Source organism: Liolophura sinensis, chromosome 6 (genome assembly GCF_032854445.1).
Source record: "Liolophura sinensis isolate JHLJ2023 chromosome 6, CUHK_Ljap_v2, whole genome shotgun sequence".
Classification (NCBI taxonomy): domain Eukaryota; kingdom Metazoa; phylum Mollusca; class Polyplacophora; order Chitonida; family Chitonidae; genus Liolophura; species Liolophura sinensis.
In genome coordinates, this window is record NC_088300.1 from 19,443,123 (window position 1) to 19,464,204 (window position 21,082).

The 21,082-nt window shown below is 39.2% G+C and overlaps 1 protein-coding gene across 2 annotated transcripts; it reads right to left on the reverse strand.

Annotated features, from left to right (window-relative positions):
• Positions 1 to 522: 522 nt before the first annotated feature.
• LOC135468877 (uncharacterized) lies at positions 523 to 19,625 on the reverse strand. Of its 2 annotated transcripts, none has more exons than XM_064747338.1 (12): positions 19,483 to 19,625; positions 19,110 to 19,237; positions 7,096 to 7,222; positions 6,665 to 6,773; positions 6,104 to 6,292; positions 5,595 to 5,701; positions 4,676 to 4,799; positions 3,741 to 3,849; positions 2,357 to 2,686; positions 1,656 to 1,898; positions 960 to 1,106; positions 523 to 689 (listed from the first exon to the last, which is right to left on the reverse strand). In XM_064747338.1, the coding sequence occupies exons 1-12, from the start codon at positions 19,572 to 19,574 to the stop codon at positions 586 to 588; spliced, it is 1,809 nt and encodes a 602-aa protein (XP_064603408.1). In that variant the 5' UTR covers positions 19,575 to 19,625; the 3' UTR covers positions 523 to 585. The 2 variants fall into 2 exon arrangements, with proteins under 2 accessions (XP_064603408.1, XP_064603409.1); XM_064747339.1 differs by having other exon boundaries at positions 19,460 to 19,588.
• Between the last annotated feature and the right edge of the window lie 1,457 nt (positions 19,626 to 21,082).

Genomic DNA, 21,082 nt, shown 5'->3' on the forward strand with positions numbered 1-21,082 from the left:
CGATTTGGTGCAAAAAGTCACATTATAAAAGGTCAAGTTTGCATCACTGTGTGACGAAGAGAAAAAAATGGAAGAAAGCTGAAAAATGAGTCACGTGACATTAAAAATCGCTCCAGCCTTAATTATTCGGAAATCAAAGCTTTTTTACGATAAAAGTATAGTCCTACTCACCGTGTAACAACATGTAGAATTTCTGTCCGATCGGATCGGCAATTTTTAAGAAGACGATTTTAAAATGTTTCTATAAAATTGCAAATGCATGGCCGCTAAACCATATACAAAATGGCAAGGTAGCGAGTGTAACACGCCATATCTTCAGTATTGTTACTGCTTATTTTTGGTTTCTCTACCTTTAGCGCTTTTGGCGATATTGGAGCTTGAAATCAGCCAACTGTGCTAATCTTAACAATTTCAACAGGTGATGTCACTCCAAGAGGGCGTGGATCCCTAATTAATAAACACACAACAGAGTAAAGAAATAAAATGTTATACTGTACAATCTAAACTATTTATTCAATACATTTGATTACAATTAAGATATGATGGAAGTCTTTAGGTATGTGTCTGTTGGTATCTGACATGAATCTATGTTTTATCTCGGACGCCTGTGTGCGTGGGCCTTCTCACCAAGACCAGTGCCCTTGATTCCAACTCTGTGGAATCGGAAGAACTGATGACCCGCTGGTGACCTGGAATAGAGTTGGGAATAACTTTAGTGTTGTTTTAATGATAATTCATGCCTATATTGCTGTTAGAATTCCTTCTATGATTTCCTTCCTGTGTAAAATGTACTGATAAATACATAATAATCAACAAAGACACTTAGTCTATATAAAAATATGAATCAAGAAAATATTTCAAACACTGATTGTGTTGGTCAGTAGCTAGTCTTCTGTTTGATGGACGCTCGACAGCCCGCATCGCGTAAGTATGGTTCAAGACATATGACAAATATTTACCTGTATTTTTCGTAAATATTTCACTTCTTTTCTTTTTGCGTGCCGCAGCGGAGACCTTAAGGAAGCTCTGACAGGCTTGACTGGGCGTCATGGATTTGGAACCCGTTCTCCGGAGAGAGCGATAGTCCGGTGTATACCGAGGTGTACCTTCAAATTAATAAGGGCAAGCATTTTTGCAGAACTTGAAAAAATATTTCACAATTACAAGAGGAAAATTGTCTCTATATAGATAACTATAAAAAAAAAACTTGCTCACAAATGACCTCTAGGATTTAAATTGGTAAGTCCCTCTAATGAGACAGGTGAATATTAGTCACGAGTTGTTACAATGTGCACCATATAAATGCGGGGGTATTTACTCTCTGCATTTCCAAAAGAAGAGATCTTGAACGCTCTATAAAATGCAAGAAACTCGAGTTTATGCGTTTGCGGTATGCACTGGCGTGATCTACAATACTAATAATTGGTGTTCAGAATTTATAGCAATGCAGTTTTCATACGATACTATATTTGTTGCTACAACTTAATTGTCACGACAGCTGGTCACAACGGTCTGTCGCGCACGGGTGTAGCTGAATGAAAACAGATTATGTTCTACTCCTCTAGACTTGTAGTGTTCGACTGAAGTATCGTTCTCGTCCACACTTTAAGAGGTATGTGACAAAGTGCTACTACAAATGTCAGTTGAACTCTCACCGGGGGTCAGTCTGCCTGCAGGGGTCAATAGGACTCGATTAAGGGTTTTCAGAGGCGATCGCTTAAACCGGATGGCCCCCTGTTCCACAGGTGTTGGAGGTCGACCGCTTGGTGAGGAGAAACGGCCATCTTCGTCATCCATTATACTTCCGGTGCATTCACTCCTTTGCTGCTGCGCATCTGGCTCCTCCACCACGGTCGCTAGAGTCTGACTTGGAGTTAAGTGGTTCACAAATATGTCCCCTGAAAATGTGATGTCAAAGCCTTACTTTAAATTCTGTGGTACAGTATATGTTTGCCCGATAATGCTTAATGCAAAAAAGGTGCTTTACAGAGTCTGTATTTTGGGGGAAAAACATATATTAAATACCTACTTATAGGTGGAATCTGTTACGCCCAAAGTGACTAACAATAATACCTGATGACACTTGTTTTCTAAAGTTGGGAACACAAGCACACCTGGGGCCGATTCCACAAAGCCATTTCTGAATTTATTCAAACTTTAAAAGCTCGTTACAGTGCGTAGTTTTGGGGTACTAAACGTTAGGATTTTAACACATTTGTCTTAAGATATTATTTATGAGTTGGTTAAGATTTTATCGTCTATGGCGTGAAAAGAATTGTAAAATAGTATTTCAGATTTTGACTCCAGTCGGAAATGGTGCTGTGGAATATGTCCCAAACAGCACTTGCTCACTTACCTTGCTCACCAGTACAGGTTTCATCCCTTGTTGTGATGGGATCTAATGGCGTCAGACGGCTGATCTCAGGAAGTCGTCTCGGACTGTTTCTGAGGACTGTGGTGTCGCTAGAGGTCACTGATAACGGAAGTTTAAGTCGCGGTGTGCAGCTTGTCTCTTTCATCGGACTCTCACAATGCGGTGACGGATTAGATCTAGAAAGGATGGGGAGAACCCTGTGGTTAGGTGTGAGTGGGTGAGGGGAGGCATCCAACTTCTTAAAGGTTGCGACGCGAGAATGACAATCAGAACGGCTCCCAGCGTCCCCCTCGTTAGGTAGCGTAACCGTCTCTGCACAACAGAAGTGAGGTACAGTGTACAGTAAGCGAGACTGTGTAATACGGCAGTATCTACAGAACAGAAATTAGATATAGTTAGTAACTCTGGGTAATATAAGGGTCTCCACAGAACGGAAATTAGATGTAGATAGCAACACTGGATAATATGACGGTCTCTACAGGACAAAAGTTAGATGCAGTTAGCAACACTGGGCAATATGACGGTCTCTACAAAATGGAAATTAGTTATAGTTAGCAACACTGAGTAATATGACTGTCCCTACAGAACAGATTAGGAAAGAGATTTTGATCTGCCCAGCTGCGGATCAGAAGTAATGGAAGATATAGCCAATGACATGGTCAGTGGATAATATGACGTTCTCTACAGAGCAGAAATGAGATATAGATAGCAACACCGGGCAATATGACGTTCTCTACAGAACAGAAGTTAGATGCAGTTAGCAACACTGGGCAATATGACGGTCTCTACAGAATGGAAATTAGTTATAGTTAGCAACACTGAGTAATATGACTGTCTCTACAGAACAGATTAGGAAAGAGATTTTGATTTGCCCAGCTGCGGATCAGACGTTATGGAAGATATAGCCAGTGACATGGTTTCGCCACAAAATGTAAGTTAAAGGTAGACCCAGCGACATTGAGCAATATGACGGTATATGGAACAGATATCATAGAGCCAGCGGCATTAGGCAATATGACGGTCTAAGGAACGGATGCTTTAGAGCCAGAGACATTGGGCAATATGACGGTCTACGGAACAGATTATAGAGATAGAGCCAGCGGTATTGAGCAATATGATGGTCTACGGAACAGATATTATAGAGCCAGCGGCAATATGATGATCTGTGGAACAGATATTAGAGATAGAGCCAGCGGTATTGGGCAATATGACGGTCTACTGAACAGATATTATAGAGCCAGCGGCATTGGATAATGTTATGAACACAGGCAGAAGAGATAGTGACATCGGGTATGGCTACAAACCAAAGGCGTGTACCCCTAAAAGACAAACAAATGCATTATACATGTGATTGCAGAGCACTTACTGCGCGGTGATATGCGTTGCTCAGTGACGGGCATGGCCTCAAGTCGGACTCGGGGAGCGCTGGAGGAGTGGTGTAAAGGGAAACCCTTCTGGGGCGTGCTGGAGATATCCTGGAAGGATGGAAGGATGGACATGCAGCATGCAGCACGAGATGAAAAATCCTGAACGTGTCATGACAGTAAACAGGTAATCATGTCTACACAATATATAATGAAGCATTTATGTATCAACAAACAGAAGTGTATATGTATGATTTCTGATTGACTGGCTTTCTTTGCACCGTACTCGAGAATATTTCACTTATACGACGGCGGCGAGAATTATGATGGGAGCCCGAGGGAAACCCAAGACCGTCGGAATGTTGCTGGAAGACCTTTCCACATACGGTGGGATGGAAGCTAGCATGAACTGGATTTGAACTCATAGCGACCGCATTGTGGGCTGCTGGGTCATTGCGCCGCGCTGGCGTGTTAACCCTCTCGGCCTGGGAGGCCCCTTGTATGATTTCTGAGTGTGTTGGCTGTCATATTACAGATCACTATAACTCTTAGCCAAAGGGGTGAATTTCTGTTTTTTCACAAGTGATCTTACGTCCCCTCTGCTTCATCTCTCATAACCGTGGCAGGCATTATTTGTACGTTAAATATACCTGAACACCGCGTAAAATAACAATGAAATAAATACGTAGGCGAAAAAAAAAATTAGAATGAGCGATAGCAAAGTTGTTACCGTATACACCGATTGATAGAGAAATAAATCATTTTAATCCCTTTCTCTGATAAGGCGGTATCGATGTACAAATAAGATATTATATAAGCAAAATTGGCCACTGTAATGTTAACGATGGAATGGTATGTGTGCTACATTTGTGTCATTTCGCACCACTATAGCCAATATCAGCTGAGTAATTGTAAATACATAAGACGCTTTTCTCACCTTACTTCGTGAAGAAATGTGGACTTTCGTGTATTGGGATTCTATGTCCTTTACGATAGATGCGATGTCAGCACGTTTTATGGCGTCCTTTATTTGCTTGGATGGTGGATTTTTTGTTATTTCCCTGTCAAAGAATATATATTTAAGACACAAGAAAATGCCTATGGCGAAGTCAAGAAAATGAGTTACACTAAAAAAATAATAATGTGAAAGTCTGTTGTCTGAGAGGTGCTAGAATGTGTTCTATTACTATAACATAGTAATGCGTCGTATCAGTGTAACGTTAAGTTAAATTAATAGAATATTTGTGCTACATCTATCAGAACAATCTGCTGCAATATAACAGAATACATTCTAGAATGACTCAAGCAACAAACTTTCTGTTAAACTTAACAGATTATTTTTTGAGAGTAATGGCTAAAAGAACACTTGGGGATATCGCCACATATACATGCACCGCTGAAAATATAACGTTTCAGGATTTCTTTATGTAAACCCTCCTTTGATCCATGATTCAGGCCCCAGACCGTTTTTAGTTTAGACGAAAGATGATATAATAGCCTATTATGTATCTAATGCCGGTTGGTAAAACATTTAGCAATGGTGGAAAAGCGACATTTAACGGCTGATTTTGCGATGTAAGGAAACTATGATTATACCTGTAATACAGCGTAAGGGAACTCAGGCCAAGCATGCGAACTTCGACCCAAGGAAGACACGACTCACACAAGTACGAAATATGTAAAGTATTATGGTGGCTGAAGTATACGACCATTAATTAGCACGAAGGTTCTGGGCACTCACCATTGAAACCCAGGTATACTGACTGGAGTATTCTGTATATAAACCGTTATCACCTCTTATCAATTTACATCTCTCATAGAAGTGTTTGCTTTCTAGAAATGATGTATTAACTCACATGTCAGATGATTTTATTTTTTTGGCAAAGTTTTGGATCGATGTGAGAAGTAAACACAAGCGCTCTCTCTGTTTGTTACTCCACATTTCTTGTAAATGGACAGCGTACTGTGAACATAAAAAGGATCAAAGACATCGAGGCCGGCAAGGAATAATTTTTAAACATGATGACAGACAACTTATGGAGGAAGGTCCTAAGATGAATAGAAACTAAACTAGGTGTTGTAAGTGCACATACATACCAAATGCAACTGAAAAAAAGGTACATTTTTAAGCTTACCTGTGCAACATGCGTTATCATTATTCGCGAATATACATTCATGTAGACACTTTTAAAATTTAAAAAATATTCTTGATTGCATATGTTTGGTTTCATTAGTATTTAATTTAAAAAAAAATTTCGTGGGTATGTTTCTTTGCGTAAGGATATCGGGCAGAGCGCATCCAACATCGCTCCTCGGATGTATATATATATATATTTATGCCGGTTACCTGCCGGTTCAGGATTACCTGAAGGAACTCTCTCCTCTGTGACCGTTCTTTCCTGATAGTCGTGATGTACCGGTCCAGTGTGGCCATCGCCTGACTCTGACACTCCGACATCCGACCAATGGCGATGTCAGAATGGCCCTTAGCATGCGTGACGTCAGCCAATACCTGCTCCTTGTCTCTAATCTTCTTCATGCTCTCCTGGTATTTCTTTCATTTAAATCAAATTATAATTGAAAGTAAAAGGTTTATTAGGAAAGAGTTTGTATCGTTTTTTCATGATGTCTTTTGATTTGTGGCAAAACAACTGAGTTTGTTGAGAGTTTAATGCGATTAAAAATATGATTAAATTAGTATTACTGAGGACATTTAGTAAGTTTCGTCACGTTTTCAGTAATGATCATATACATAGTCAAAGGCATGCAGTGAAGAACAAACAGTGAAAGTTAAATGTGAAAGTTAAGTGGCTGAAACTCTTAAATAAAAACTAATGAAGATTCCTGAATTTTTCCAGTGGTTTCTATGTAAAGGTAAAGAATCGAACCACAGCGACATGGTGGTTTTCGGATAACTGACCCTTACCTTCCCCTCTCGTTTAGATCGCGCCTCTCGGATTCGCTGGGTAGTCACTAGATAATTCATCTCTTTGGAAAGTCTTTCCATAGTGGGCTTAAAGTCGTGGGTCTCATAACTGAAGGATGAACGATTGATTGAATCTGTCAATAGGCTATATGAATCTCCAATAGAACTTTACCAAATTACAACCTTTGCTAAAGGCAAAGAAAAATATAAACTGACAACTAACATTTCGTGACTCTACGAGACGAGTTAAACTTCATAAAGTGTATGGAGGTGTCATATTTGTGGTAAGCCAGTTCTGCTTTATACCAAAAACATCACACCTAAAGCCTAAAGTGCAACGTAATACCCCAAGCATACATACACAAATTGACGATTGCACACATAATGCTTTGAGAGTTTATGGACGACTCTGTTCAATGTACAAGACTCACCTGACAAGAGCCCTGCCCATGGTCTTGTTGTCCTCGATCTGTTGATGAATATTCATAAGGACCCCCGCCTTCCGCTCAGCGTAATCCACCAATGCTGACAGAGATTTCCTCAGAGCCTCAGGACATTCTGAGTGAAATAATAATAAAAAACATGATCGGTTAGAACATTTTAAGTCGTGGTCGAGCCGTTATCATTCTTGTCTTTCAATTGTCAGGATTCGCGAGGTATCTTGGCCATGAAATTAATTGATTCTCTCGCTTGTTAGGACTGGGACTATTGTTTTATATAATAGCTCAAGGTTAGGCCTTGTCAACATGTTTGCGGTTTGAGCAGCCTTAAGTTCGCTGAACACCACTTGTCTTCCACCATTATGGAGTACAGATTTGTATTTCTTATGTGGAAAGTTTGTCAAGAAAGTTCCTCTAGGTCTGGGGTTTACAACGAGCAATCTGGTTTTCCCCAGCCAAACAATTGACCGCATTCGCATGAGTGAAAAATGAAAAATTCTTGAGTATGCCGTTAAAGTGCAGTAAATCTCTCCTGTTACAGAGATCAACATGATTATGTCACAGAGGTCAACATGATTATGTCACGGAGGCCAAATTGATTATATCATAGTGGTTCACGTTATCAGGCTCCTGGGCTATGGATGACTGGAAAAAAACCTAGCCGGGATGAAAACTATTTGAATTGGTGGAACCAGGAGGTGTGACTTTCCAGTACATAATATGATGTACAGTATGCCTCCAGCAATACCAAAGGCGATGAAGCGAAGGGGCGAGGTTGCGACGCGAAGGGGCGATGTCGCGATTCAACTTCGCCCCTTCGCAGCGCATCACCCTTTCCATCGCAACTTTGCCTCTTTGCATCGCAAATTCAGATTATCGTCTCTTCGCATCGCAGCTTCGCCCATTCGTATAACCCCTTTGTATAGCAACTTCGCCTCTTCGCATCGCAATTACCGGCCCGGATAGCACAGTTGGTAGAGCGTCCGCTTCGGGACCGGTAGATCCAGGATCAATCCTTGATCGAGTCACACCTAAGACTTTAAAAGAGGAAGTTGTAACGTTCAGCATGAAGGGGATAGTGCAACGACTGGTTGACCCGTATCAGTGTAATGGCTCGGGCGGGGCGCCTTACTTGCCTTCGGTAAGTCGTCTCAGTGAAGCAGCACTAAATAAAAGAGCGGTGGAAATCCGTCCTGCAACAAGGAGGCACATTACACGTACATGCACCCTAATGATTCCTTCGTCGTCATATGACTGAAAAATTGTTGAGTACGACGTTAAACCCCAAGCACTCACTCACTCACTCGCATCGCAATTTCTCCCCTTCGTTTCATCGCCCTTGGTATACTGGAGACATACTGTGGCCAGCCATCATATATAAATAATAGACGATATCTTCGGCTTCAAACGACCGCATTCCCGCAGAAGTAAATGATATCTAGAATTTTTCCAAAGTAATATCTCATTTATAAGACGTCTTAAGACTTCAGCCAGGGGCCTCCGTGGCTCAGTTGGTTAGCGCGCTAGCGCAGCGCAATGACCCAGGAGTCTCTCACCAATGCGGTCGCTGTGAGTTCAAGTCCAGCTCATGTTGGTTTCCTCTCCGGCCGTACGTGGGAAGGTATTTCAGCAACCTGCGGATGATCGTGGGTTTCCCCCGGGCTCTGCCCGGTTTCCACCCACCATAATGCTGGCTGTTGTCGTATAAGTGAAATATTCTTGAGTACGGCGTAAAACACCAATCAAATAAATAAATAATAAATAAATAACTTAAGACTTCAGCCAAAAATTCGAACACAGCTACAATTAAAATCTTTTGCTCTAGGAATCAGAAATCACTGATTATTTACCGCAGAACAATGTTTGTCATCCACAATTTGAATTCCTTCCTGTTCTTAGTTCGGATTTTTAGCGCTTGAAATTGATGACTTAAAGGCAAAGAACACAATAGCATGAAGTACATGGCAGATGAACGGCCATAAAATATTGTCCGGGAAAATAGGTTGATTCATTTTTAGAATATTGTTCGACCTAGTAAAATGGATTTAAAACTTTGCATTCTACTTTTGCCTTTTCTGACCATATTGCGACCAGGGCTTTTTGCCACTTGACATGCACAGATTACTGTATTTCATCATTCAAAATGCATCTTCATTTAGACCTAGAAACGAACTATTTCAAGCCGAAAATACAGCTGTGACGTCACTGACACCCACTGAGTCCCAAAAGACGACCACAGAATCCTATGTTTTAAATGTATTAAAAAAACAAACAAACAATTAATCTCTTTTCGTGGGCAGTGTTTAATTGTCTTTCATCTGATAAATATTAAGTTGCTTATAATAAATACGTCATAATAATGGGAAAATTTCAGATGACTTTAAAATTTTTATTTCTTACGTAACAAGGTCAGAAAATTGATTGACCCCGTAAACTCTGGGTAAATTAAAAGAAATTTCAGCTAAAATAATGGAAAGAAATGTACCAAGAGGAATTATACATCACCATGGTAACAGCTTTGTCAGAAGGGCCCAAGTAGCGGACTAATTTAGCAGTACATCAATAATCGTGTAAGCGCCAATGTGATTGGCTAAGCATGCGGCCTCATTAATATGTACATGTAGAGCTATAATATCAAACCGGTAACTTGCTTTATGCAGGGTGTTACGAACCCCGTCTTTAAATATTGTATTATATTTTTTTCATTTTGTTTTGAGTTTACCGGGTTTATATCTGACCTACATTCTGTTAGTTGTTCTGTTGCAAGGCTGTGACATTGTGGGGACTTTGAAAAGATGACTGAGATACAAAACTATCAAGCAGATACTACCATTGTTTGTAGAAAGCCATTCGAGTTTTCGGACAGGACAAGCAGGTCGTGCCCTAATCTTCAGGACGTTGTGGGATGTGTACTTTAAAATGGCATCCACGAGAACTGACATGGACAACTCGGACAAACATCCCGGGACTAACAAGAGAAAGGCAAGCAAGCTTTTACAAAATCCTACCTTGAGGAAAGTAAACTCACATGGTGACATACTGTTAGCTAGCAGTCAGTCTACCTATCAATCAAACCCTATGCCGACAGGCCTTGTAAACTTAGAAGGTCTTATTGACAGCAGGATTCAAAAGCATCTCGATATCTGTATTCAACAAACTGTAAAGCCAGCAATGAATCAAGCCGAATCAAGTAAGTAGTTGTTCTGTTGCAAGGCTGTGACATTGTGGGGACTTTGAAAAGATGACTGAGATACAAAACTATCAAGCAGATACTACCATTGTTTGTAGAAAGCCATTCGAGTTTTCGGACAGGACAAGCAGGTCGTGCCCTAATCTTCAGGACGTTGTGGGATGTGTACTTTAAAATGGCATCCACGAGAACTGACATGGACAACTCGGACAAACATCCCGGGACTAACAAGAGAAAGGCAAGCAAGCTTTTACAAAATCCTACCTTGAGGAAAGTAAACTCACATGGTGACATACTGTTAGCTAGCAGTCAGTCTACCTATCAATCAAACCCTATGCCGACAGGCCTTGTAAACTTAGAAGGTCTTATTGACAGCAGGATTCAAAAGCATCTCGATATCTGTATTCAACAAACTGTAAAGCCAGCAATGAATCAAGCCGAATCAAGTAAGTGATGAAGAAAGTGACTCAAAAATATCCCTCTCTAGCTAATGATTTAAAGACTACCGTTGAGAAATTATGTGAAAGGGATAAGCTTATAGAGAAATACCACGACCAAATATTTATTTATTTATTTATTTGATTGGTGTTTTACGCCGTACTCAAAAATATTTCACTTATACGACGGCGGCCAGCATTATGGTGGGTGGAAACCGGGCACAGCCCGGGGGAAACCCACGACCATCCGCAGGTTGCTGACAGACCTTCCCACTTACGGCCGGAGAGGAAGCCAGCATGAGCTGGACTTGAACTCACAGCGACCACATTGGTGAGAGGCTCCTGGGTCATTACGCTGCGCTAGCGCGCTAGCCGACCACGACCAAATAGAGAAGTTATCTGCGGAAGTGTCCTGTTTGAAAACTGCTCTTGATGAAACCACATCGGAGCTAAAAGTACTCAAAGAAGAAAATGCTTTGTCTTTTGACCGTGCTGAACAGTACAGGAGAAGAGAATGTGTGAGGATAAATGGTCTTACGCTACTGGAAAATGAAACTACAGATGATGCCATTTGTAAACTGGCCAGAGCCGTAAATGTAACCATCTCCAAAAAGTGACATTTTAAGGTCACACTTTGTTGCCAAACAAGAAACGCAAATCATTGCGCAATTTATATCATATTGCAAACCAACAGAGTTATTACAAGCACGAAAACCTCTCCAAATGACGCCCTCCTTATCAAACGTGTATGTCAGTGAGGATCTAACGAAGTTGCGCTTTTCTTTATTTAAAGCTTTGCTAAGACTGAAAAAGCAAGGCAAGATTCATAGCGCTTGGACACATGATGGCAATGTATTCTTTCGTGCGACAGAAAGCCCGGAAAAGAAACTCGCTGGGAAATAAACTGAACGGGATATAAATGACTTTGTCAGCTTGAAAAACAACATTCTGGTCGATTCCAGCACGCTTGTATGGAGCTACCCGGTGCAGTATTGCCCGCACACTTGCATAGTACTAACTCTGACGTACTCAACAAGTTTCAAATCCGTACGAGTTTCTTGGTTTACACGAAGCCTTTAGTCTTTGACTCGTGTGGTAATCTGTGGCTGCAGGCTTTACTGACTGTGACATAAACAAAATGACAGAATGCACCGATTCTTCCAGTTCGCACCTGTACTACAGGCATGCGTTTAATACGGGTATATTACATAACCGTTCTAACTGAGGCCTATTTTCACCCCGTCACCAAAGCTGTATCGTAGGCCTATACTTACTGTATTTCGCCACGCGTCTTTGTCCACCCAAACAGTAATTAAGTCGCATGGACTTGGTATATAGTCACGGTCGTAGAGTAATGCACAATATCCCTTTTGTCATGCATTTACACGTTTTTCAATATGTTTATTAGATTAATCTCGTCAGAACTGATCGCGATTGCATTCTATACTATATCTCTATGTTTTTGTATCTCTTCTTAAACAAATCATTCACGAAGGATTTCACACCGATACTTGATAACAAATTCCCATATCTCAGTGTAAATATCACACTTTTCCTTCCACGTCACACACACACACACACACACACACACACACACACACACACACACACACAGACACACACACACACACACACACACACACACACACATATAGTTTTGTAATGTTACTTTTTGGGATATTTGTAAATACACTACTTACTGAATATTATGTTTTTGTAATGGTTAAATTTCTACTGCTTATAAATAACATTTGTAAGGCAGATTTATTTTGTGAATGTGACCAAATGTTTTCGTTTGCACTCCCCGTTTTGTATGTTTATGTTGGAAAAATTATCGAGCTTGTACTTTTATTTCCCGTAAAGTTCAATGAATACCTGCCATGGATAACTTAAGCCAGTACAGATTGGCTATTGGGGCCTTGCTCAATTTTTTTTTATGTTTTAAGCAATATTAACACCTTCTTAAGTATTTTAAATTATTTGCTAATATGAAATCTATCTTCATTGTATTAACTTCTTACTCTGATATTCTGGTACTATGTGCTTTAAGTGCCCTCTCTAATTGCAACTACTCGCTGATTGTATATATGATCCTTTTGTAGAAATGTGGTGATGTACACAGTAACCCAGAGCCTTCCCATCGAAATAACTTGTCATGTTTTTACATTAACACAAGGAGTTTACTTGCTCGAGGCAATTACCAGCTTTCCTCGTACTCCAAAGTAGAGGAGATATCACCTGTTCTATCTCGCGAATATGACTATGACTTTATCTGTGTTAGTGAAACCTGGCTAAGTTGTGAAATTTCAGACGACTTAATAAATGTTGATGGGTATTTTATAGAAAGAAAAGATAGGTACAGGGATGGAGGAGGAGTAACTATTTACTGTAAAACACGTCTTACTGTCACTCGACGAAAACATGTGGAAAATGAAAACGAAATGGTGTGGATCAATGTGGGTTGTGATGAAAAACATGTTTTTATTGTTGGCTGTTATCGCCCGCCCAGTCAATCTGCTAATGAGCGGGAGCTCTTCATTAATAACCTAGATGATTCTATCACAACTGTTTTAACAGAAAATCCAGACGTACTATTAATTTTGGGAAACTTCAATGACAAATGTATCAGATGGGACGACTTCCACGTTAAGAGTGAACTAAAAATTAGTTTGTATGACTTGATCACATGAAACAACCTCTTCAACTTATCGATGAACCCACTAGGTATACCGACGAAAGTGGTTATATATTAGACCTAATTATTACTGACAGTACTGGATATATAGATGACTATGGTGTTGCCGCACCACTTGCCAATCTTGACGACTGTACATTACAAATCACCCGATATGACAGATCTAGGACTTCCAAATGGCATGTTTGGGACTACAAATGTGCCGAATTAGTGTGGTTTATGTCATCTCCTATCTGTTACACCGTGGGATGTAACTGATGAAATCTTTGCTGACATTAATGACAAAGTTTATGTTTGGAATAAATTATTCCTATCGTGTTGTAACGAATGTATACCAAACAAAACTGTCATAATCCGCCCTCGTGACAAACCCTGGATGACGAGTGATGTTCGTTTTAAACTACGGATCAGAAACAGATGCTTTAAAAAATTCAAACGTACCAAAACAGAGGAAGACAAATTCCGTTTCTACATTTTTAGACGTGAAGCCAGTACTGCTAAACGTAATGCAACACTGCGTTACTCCGTAAATTTAAAACTTAAATTATCTGACCCTCAACTAGATAAAAAAAACGTACTGGTCAGTGATGAAATCTTTATTAGGCCCAAAAGTAAAACCCCCAATTCCTCCTCTTAACCTTAATGGTAAAAACGTGTCGAACAACAACGACAAAGGCAATGAATTCTGCAGTTTCTTTGCCTCCCATTCAATTCTGCCCCAAACAGTACCAGATGTACCCCCTCTTACATACCATACCAACTCACAATTTCTTTGCATACAAACCTGTGAGAATGAGGAGACTTATTTAAGAAAAGCGTCTTGTTGTGATGGTATAAGTAACTTCATGCTCAAATATAATACTGAAAGTATTGCTCCATCTCTTAACTAAACTATTTAATTTTTCTTTACACTCTGGGGTATTCCCCACTTCATGGAAACTCTCTCGTGTTATTCCAGTATTTAAGAAAGTGGACAGACATGACATTTCAAGCTATCGACCAGAATCTCTACGACCTTCGCTTTCTAAAGTATTGGAGAAAGTTGTATATAAACACCGTATGAAAATTGTATCAGTAACGACCTTCTAATACCGAACAACCCTGTATTCAAACAAGTGGACTTTACCATATGTCAGTTACTGAAGATAGTACATAATATATATCAAAGCCGTATGGTCTTTCTTGATGAGAGTAAAGCATTTGATAAAGTTTGGCATAAAGTCTTCTCTTTAAGTTGGAGCAATTTGGTATTGGAGATCCATTGCTTTCTTGGCTGAGTGACTATCTGGCTGATAGAAAAATCAAGGTCTGTATTAATGGTACTGAATCAAATGCCAAACCTATTTCCTGTGGGCTGCCTCAGGGTTCTGTACTAGGTCTATTACTTTACTTAATATTTGTAAATGATATTATTACAAACATTGAAAGTGATATTAACGTTTTTGCTGACGACACGTCACATCAATAATTTGAACGATTCAGAGGCTAACCTAAATTGAGATCTTGATTGTTTGTCAAAATGGGCAAGTCAATGGGTTGTTAACCTTAACGCTGTTAAAACTGTGTACTAGCTTACATCTTGTGTTAATGTGAAGAGCGTTCGGCCCGACAAACACCTCGGAATTATTCTGCAAAATAATGGTAAGTGGGACGAACACATTTGAGCTGTAGTAAAGAAATCAAACAGGACATTAAACACTTTCTACAGAGCAAAGAAAACTCTCACTAGAAAATGTATTGTCAATCTCTTCCAAAGTCTAGTAAGGTCATCAATCGAATGTCGCAATGTTCTGTACGACAACTGTAGCCTTAAATTGGCATTCTCTCTTGAAACTATCCAAAGACGCGTGGCATTACTCTGTACTGGAGGACTGATTACGTCAGACGTCATACAATAGGTTATTAAAAGAACTCAAATGGGAATCTTTACATAATCGACGTCGATGCCATAGAATTCTACTCTTCCATAAAATTGTAAATATACTTCCTCCGCCATATCTAAAAAGGATATTAGACGGCAGAAATATCACTGATACAAACACATACAACCTTCGAAAAAGGGACAATGTTCGACTTTTTAAAACTCGCATTCAGTTATTTTCCTCCTCTTTCTTCCTCAAAACTGTCAAAGATTGGAAGATTTTACCGTCTCATATCCGCAATGCCTCAGTTGGAATAATAAAGTAATTTCTGTTTTTGAAAGAAAAATGAAGAACTCGCTCAACTGTACAACATGTTCGATTCCTACCACTCTGGTATTTAATGCCGAATGAGAATGGGATTTAGCGTTCTGAATGCCGATCTTTTTAAGTACAATTTAAGCAATGTTCGCGCGTGCCCAAATTGTAATCATTTATGTGAAAATATATTTCATTATTTCCTTGAATACCCCAAATATGCCACACCAAGAAAGCATATGCTCGAACAAATTACATCAACAATATCTCCAGGCGTAAAGTACACAATATTTATTCCTTCGTGTTCAAGATATATTTGTAATATAGTATTATTTGGATCCGATGAACTAAAACCTGATAAAAACAAAATTGTCTGAAAAACTGTGCATAAATTTATTGCAGAATCAAAGACATTTTAAATCGATAGGCAGCACTGAAATTTCTTCTTATATTAAATGATAATGACAAATATTATTTCAGTAAGTAGTCATTATGTCCTTGCATTATAGCCTCATTTTATTACATATGGTATGATTCATTGTTTTGTAGTGTAAATACTTTTGTTGTTGAATATATCATATACCTATGTGTATAGTCTATTTGGCCTATTATCTATCTGTACCATTTCTTTTAGTTTTGCCTGTAACCAATTCCTTGTTGTGTCCTGTACATATGTTATATGTTGTCGAGGAGACCCCCAAGTGGCCATTGGGCTGTGGGGACTTTTAAACAAATTACATTACATTACATTACATTACATTTTCCATCTGTGTACAGTATAGCCTGCACTGTATTTCATTCAAGAGTTCTCAAGGTTTCGTTGTTTATGAGTTTAGTGTCATTACATATGAGTTTATGAGTTGTCATAGAGTATACATTCTGGAAATATGTATCAGTGTTGCATGTTTACAGTAAAACCATCCAAAATTGTCTTTACATTAGTCAGTAAATATGAGCGACGGAGTTGTGAAGCTCAAACATTTACTCATGTCCACTTGGGAGCAGTCATATTTACCAGGGGCGTAGGAAGAGGGGGGGGGGGGGCGAGCAAGGGGGCAATGCCTCCCCGCTTCCTCACTTTCAAAAGTGGGGGACCGGCAAATCTTTTGCTCCCCCCTCCCTGACACTTTTCAGGTTCCGGAAATTATATATACTTGTAACACAAACAGGCCCCTTTGACGAATAAAACATCACACTAATGCAAATATATTTTCTCGGTAAACTAAACATGGTAAACTGCAATTTTCCCAGTGCACATTGCTATTAATATAGGGCCTACATGTTTTTTTCCGTCCTTGGGCCTACATATTTATGTATATCTGTGACTTAGCCCTCTTACATGGGACTCGTCAGTCGACTGAAATGGAGCCGCCTGACAAACTTCGTCGAGTTTAACTTTAGAATAAATCCAACCACCTGGACATTTTTCATGGAGTTTGATATATAGTTCATTTTATTGTTTTCCTTTCTTTTTATGAGAGTTACTTAGCGTAGGCGGTTTTTGAAGTAGAAATGTTTCTTGCAAAATGTACTCAAATAATGGTCTTTTTAATAACAATTTTTCTGCAACGTCGGCTTTGTATTTTCTGCAGCCATGGTTGTCCTAAGGTTGTCAGTTTTGATTATTTCTAAAAGATTTTGCTTTCCCAGATCACATGTTACAATTGTCACAAAGTTATATATATCTGTGTTTCCAAACTGATAACGTGCCAAAATTACATAGGTTTATGTAGGTTTGCTTCTTTTAACTTTCAGTACACATACGTATATTAGCGTATATTAATATATACAATTCTCCCATGGAAGGGCAAATCATCTACAGTATAATTTGACAAAAAGTGGACTCCTTTGTCTCCAAACACAATTTTTTTTTCTAATTTAATGACTGTGTTTCAATGCGATGCTGTTGCAGTTCTATTCAGCCCAAAAAGCAGAATAATTAATATATTTGTACAATATATGCACTCATCGGTGATGAATTATTTATTTCATTATGCTTTATCGTCATTCCAAGATCATTTCACTTAAAATGGGTTACAAGATTCATCAGTGAAGGAAAGATAAGTAGCCGTTGTAACCACCGACTTTGGCGCGTTACTGACAATTCCTCTAAATCAGACGCACGCCTTTTTTCTGAGCCAAAGGCCTGATCAAAAAGTGTATGTATACATGTGAATGACATTGATTCCAATCGAAAGCAAGCCAGCGCGAATAGGCCAGCAAGTTTACCACCAAGGCCCAGTAAAAACATGGATGTTTGTTTCCACCGATTCTCCTCCATGCGAGTTAAATCCTTGTATTAGTCAATCTACACCAACCTTTCTCCAACATGCATAAATTTAATGTTGAATTCTGGATAAATTGTTACAATGTTCTTTGTTTACCCTTGGCTCTCCAGGCAAAAGCGTCAACAATTAAGCTAAACGTCTATTTCAATTTTTCAGGCAGGCTTAAATAGTCAATAACACCTCAATTGGCATACCTAAGATACAGCCAATCGTCTGGAAGGCCATCCAGTAACCACCACCACACACACACTTTGAAATTGCTTCTGTTTACTGTCTGTGAAGGATTTTACCGGGGTTGGATATATATATATATATATATATATATATATATATATATATATGTATATATATATATATATATATATATATATATATATATATATATATATATATATATATATATATATATTGTAATTATTTGTTTTGTTTTGTGTACTTTTGTCAGTTGTATTATTTGTCTATTTTGTTCAAATATATTTATTTATTTATTTGATTGGTGTTTTACACCAAACTCAAGAATATTTCACTTATACGACGGCGGCCAACATTATGGTAGGAGGAAACCTGGCAGAGCCCGGGGGAAACCCACAACCATCTGCAGGTTGCTGAAAGACCATCCCACGTGCGACTGGAGAGAAAGCCAGCATGAGCTGGACATGAAATCACAGGATCACATTTTGTGAAAGGCCCCTGTTCAGATATATGTATTGAACTTATTCAATCGTCTTCGTATTTCTTTGTTTGATCTTGTGTAAGGCCTATCGCTGATCTGAGAGGTGAACAAGCCAGTTGTTCCTCATCTTTACTCTCCCATAGAAGGGAGAGTAAAGATGAGGGTAATGACGAAAAGGATCAGGGGTTGATTCAACAAAGCCAGTTCCGACTTATGTCCAAATTTGAAATACGAATTAAGATATTACTTAACTTTTGGGCCCTACAAATTAAAATTTGGCCATTTTACATAAAGACAGATTCTCAAATGTACAATTTACAAAGTGAACTTTGTAATGAGGTTTTAGTCTTTGGTTTAACCTAGAAGTGGGTTTGTCGAATTAACTCGGGCCTGTGCAATATGGAGACGCGTTAAGCACACACAAATATTTAAATAAATATATACTTACGGCAAGATGTCACCTCAGTGTTTTACATTCATTGGCGTGAAGCTAATTGTCCCTACTTCCATTAACTGTATCAGTAACGTAACTCTATCAGACCTACCATTGTCTGAGTATTGTAGATGGCCCCTCTGTACTTCCGTCCACTTCCTTATGGCCAAGCCGTGGTTGTATTCCAGTCGAGCCCAAGACGACATGACCTTGTCCCCCCAAAACTGAGCGCTCGAAACCCTGATTAAACAGAATAAAACCTGAAATAAGTAACAATATGCCATCGGCTCAATTCAGAACATAGTCTATAAATATGTATAATAACACTGTCATCCCCTAGTCTCCAATATAGTAAAATGACACTTCACATTCCTTGGTGCCGATGACTAAAAATAACGCTAGGCCTATGTGAGGGTAAGTAGTCATTGAATATTTTCTTGAATACAATAGGTTATTTTTTACTGGCTAATATGTGGCCTGTATACTTCGACTCGCTCTTCTTCCTTTCAGTCCCGAAATCCACAAAGTAGGCGTCTTTATGGATATCTTGCGGAACTTCGACGATCTTTTCGTTCATCTCGAGGGGATATGTGTAGGCTACTCGCGCCGCCTGGGCATAGACGTGCTGTAATATTTGCAGACGACTGTGGAACTATCCGATTACGTCATCAGTACTATGACGTCAAAACATTATCTCGTCCTTGACCGTTAAATACAAAGAGGCTAATATCAAAAAGCCGTCATTCATCGTTATGACGCCACAACGTTACAGTAGTAAAAACTATTACATTGTAACGTTGAAGACGTTGTGCTGCATTCTAACCCGCTGTCAGTTGCGGGCCGTATGCAGATATACATATTAAATAGAGATGACCTTTCAACAAAATCGAGGGTGCGTTCCGTTCTCCGATTTGACCGCCACGTGACGTCCCAATGTTCCGGAAATCGCTTCAAGTGGCATGATTACCGTGACGTAAAACTCGGTGGCGGCAGTGAGGCCACTGATCTCCCTTCCAGTGGCCAGTGAAACTACAAATATAAGAATTTGACTTGTTTACTTGTTAGATTGGATTTTATGATTTATACAAGGCATACAATAGAATTTCCTTCAGTGATTAAAGCTTTACTTCGGAGAGTTTATAGATATCACTGTTTTTTTTTATTACCATTTTTGATGTTTTCTACGCCATGACGTGGAAAAAGAAACATTTGTTTCATGAAGTTCCAATTTGAGCCCATCGGTATGACGTCATAATACGTGTACAGTAAACTTTTACATTCCTACATCACGCAACAAGAACACAGGACATCATACATACGCGGCCGTGTAATATCTGGGTAAACTGTAATGCCGTTGTTTGGTCTAAAATGCATGACCTTTGCGGAGGGAGTGAAACAGCTACATGAAATACGCAGTTTTTGTCTCATTTTCTGTATTTTGGTGGGGTGGGGGGAAGTAGAATAGACTTTAAAACTTTCGTCTTGGTGTTTACTGTGTAACACCGGATTTGACTCATTACGAAACAAGGTTCACATTCTAAAAACACTTCTCAAAAATCCTAGTTAATCGTTATAACGCCACAACGTTACTGTAGAAATTTTACAATGTAACGCTGAAGACGATGCGCTACAATATTTCTTTGATGTTTCAATGACTCGAGATCATACTTGAAACTAGCGTCAACTCACCCAATTAAAAAAAGGCCGACATCAAAATCCTATAGCCCTATCACAACAGTTAATCTTGTCATTTCTCTTCATCTAACTATACCACAAAATGCACTGAATCCATTTTATTCTTAACACTAATTAGTAAGTATAACAGTCGTGAGCTTTTGGAGGAGGAGGGAAAATTCTGTTTTTTCGAAGAATAAAGATGTCTTTACTAAACATCAACCGTTTCAAGATAACATATCGGTGCGATGACTTTGTGATCTACAGGTAGATGTTGATAATATCATAATACACGAGATAGATCTGTGTAAAAAGCATGAATAAATGAACAAATTGTGTGCTTAGAGAAGAGAGGAATTCTTTCGAAGGGTGTGGGTGGCTCTGAGAAGAGCCGTTTTCAAATAGGATCCA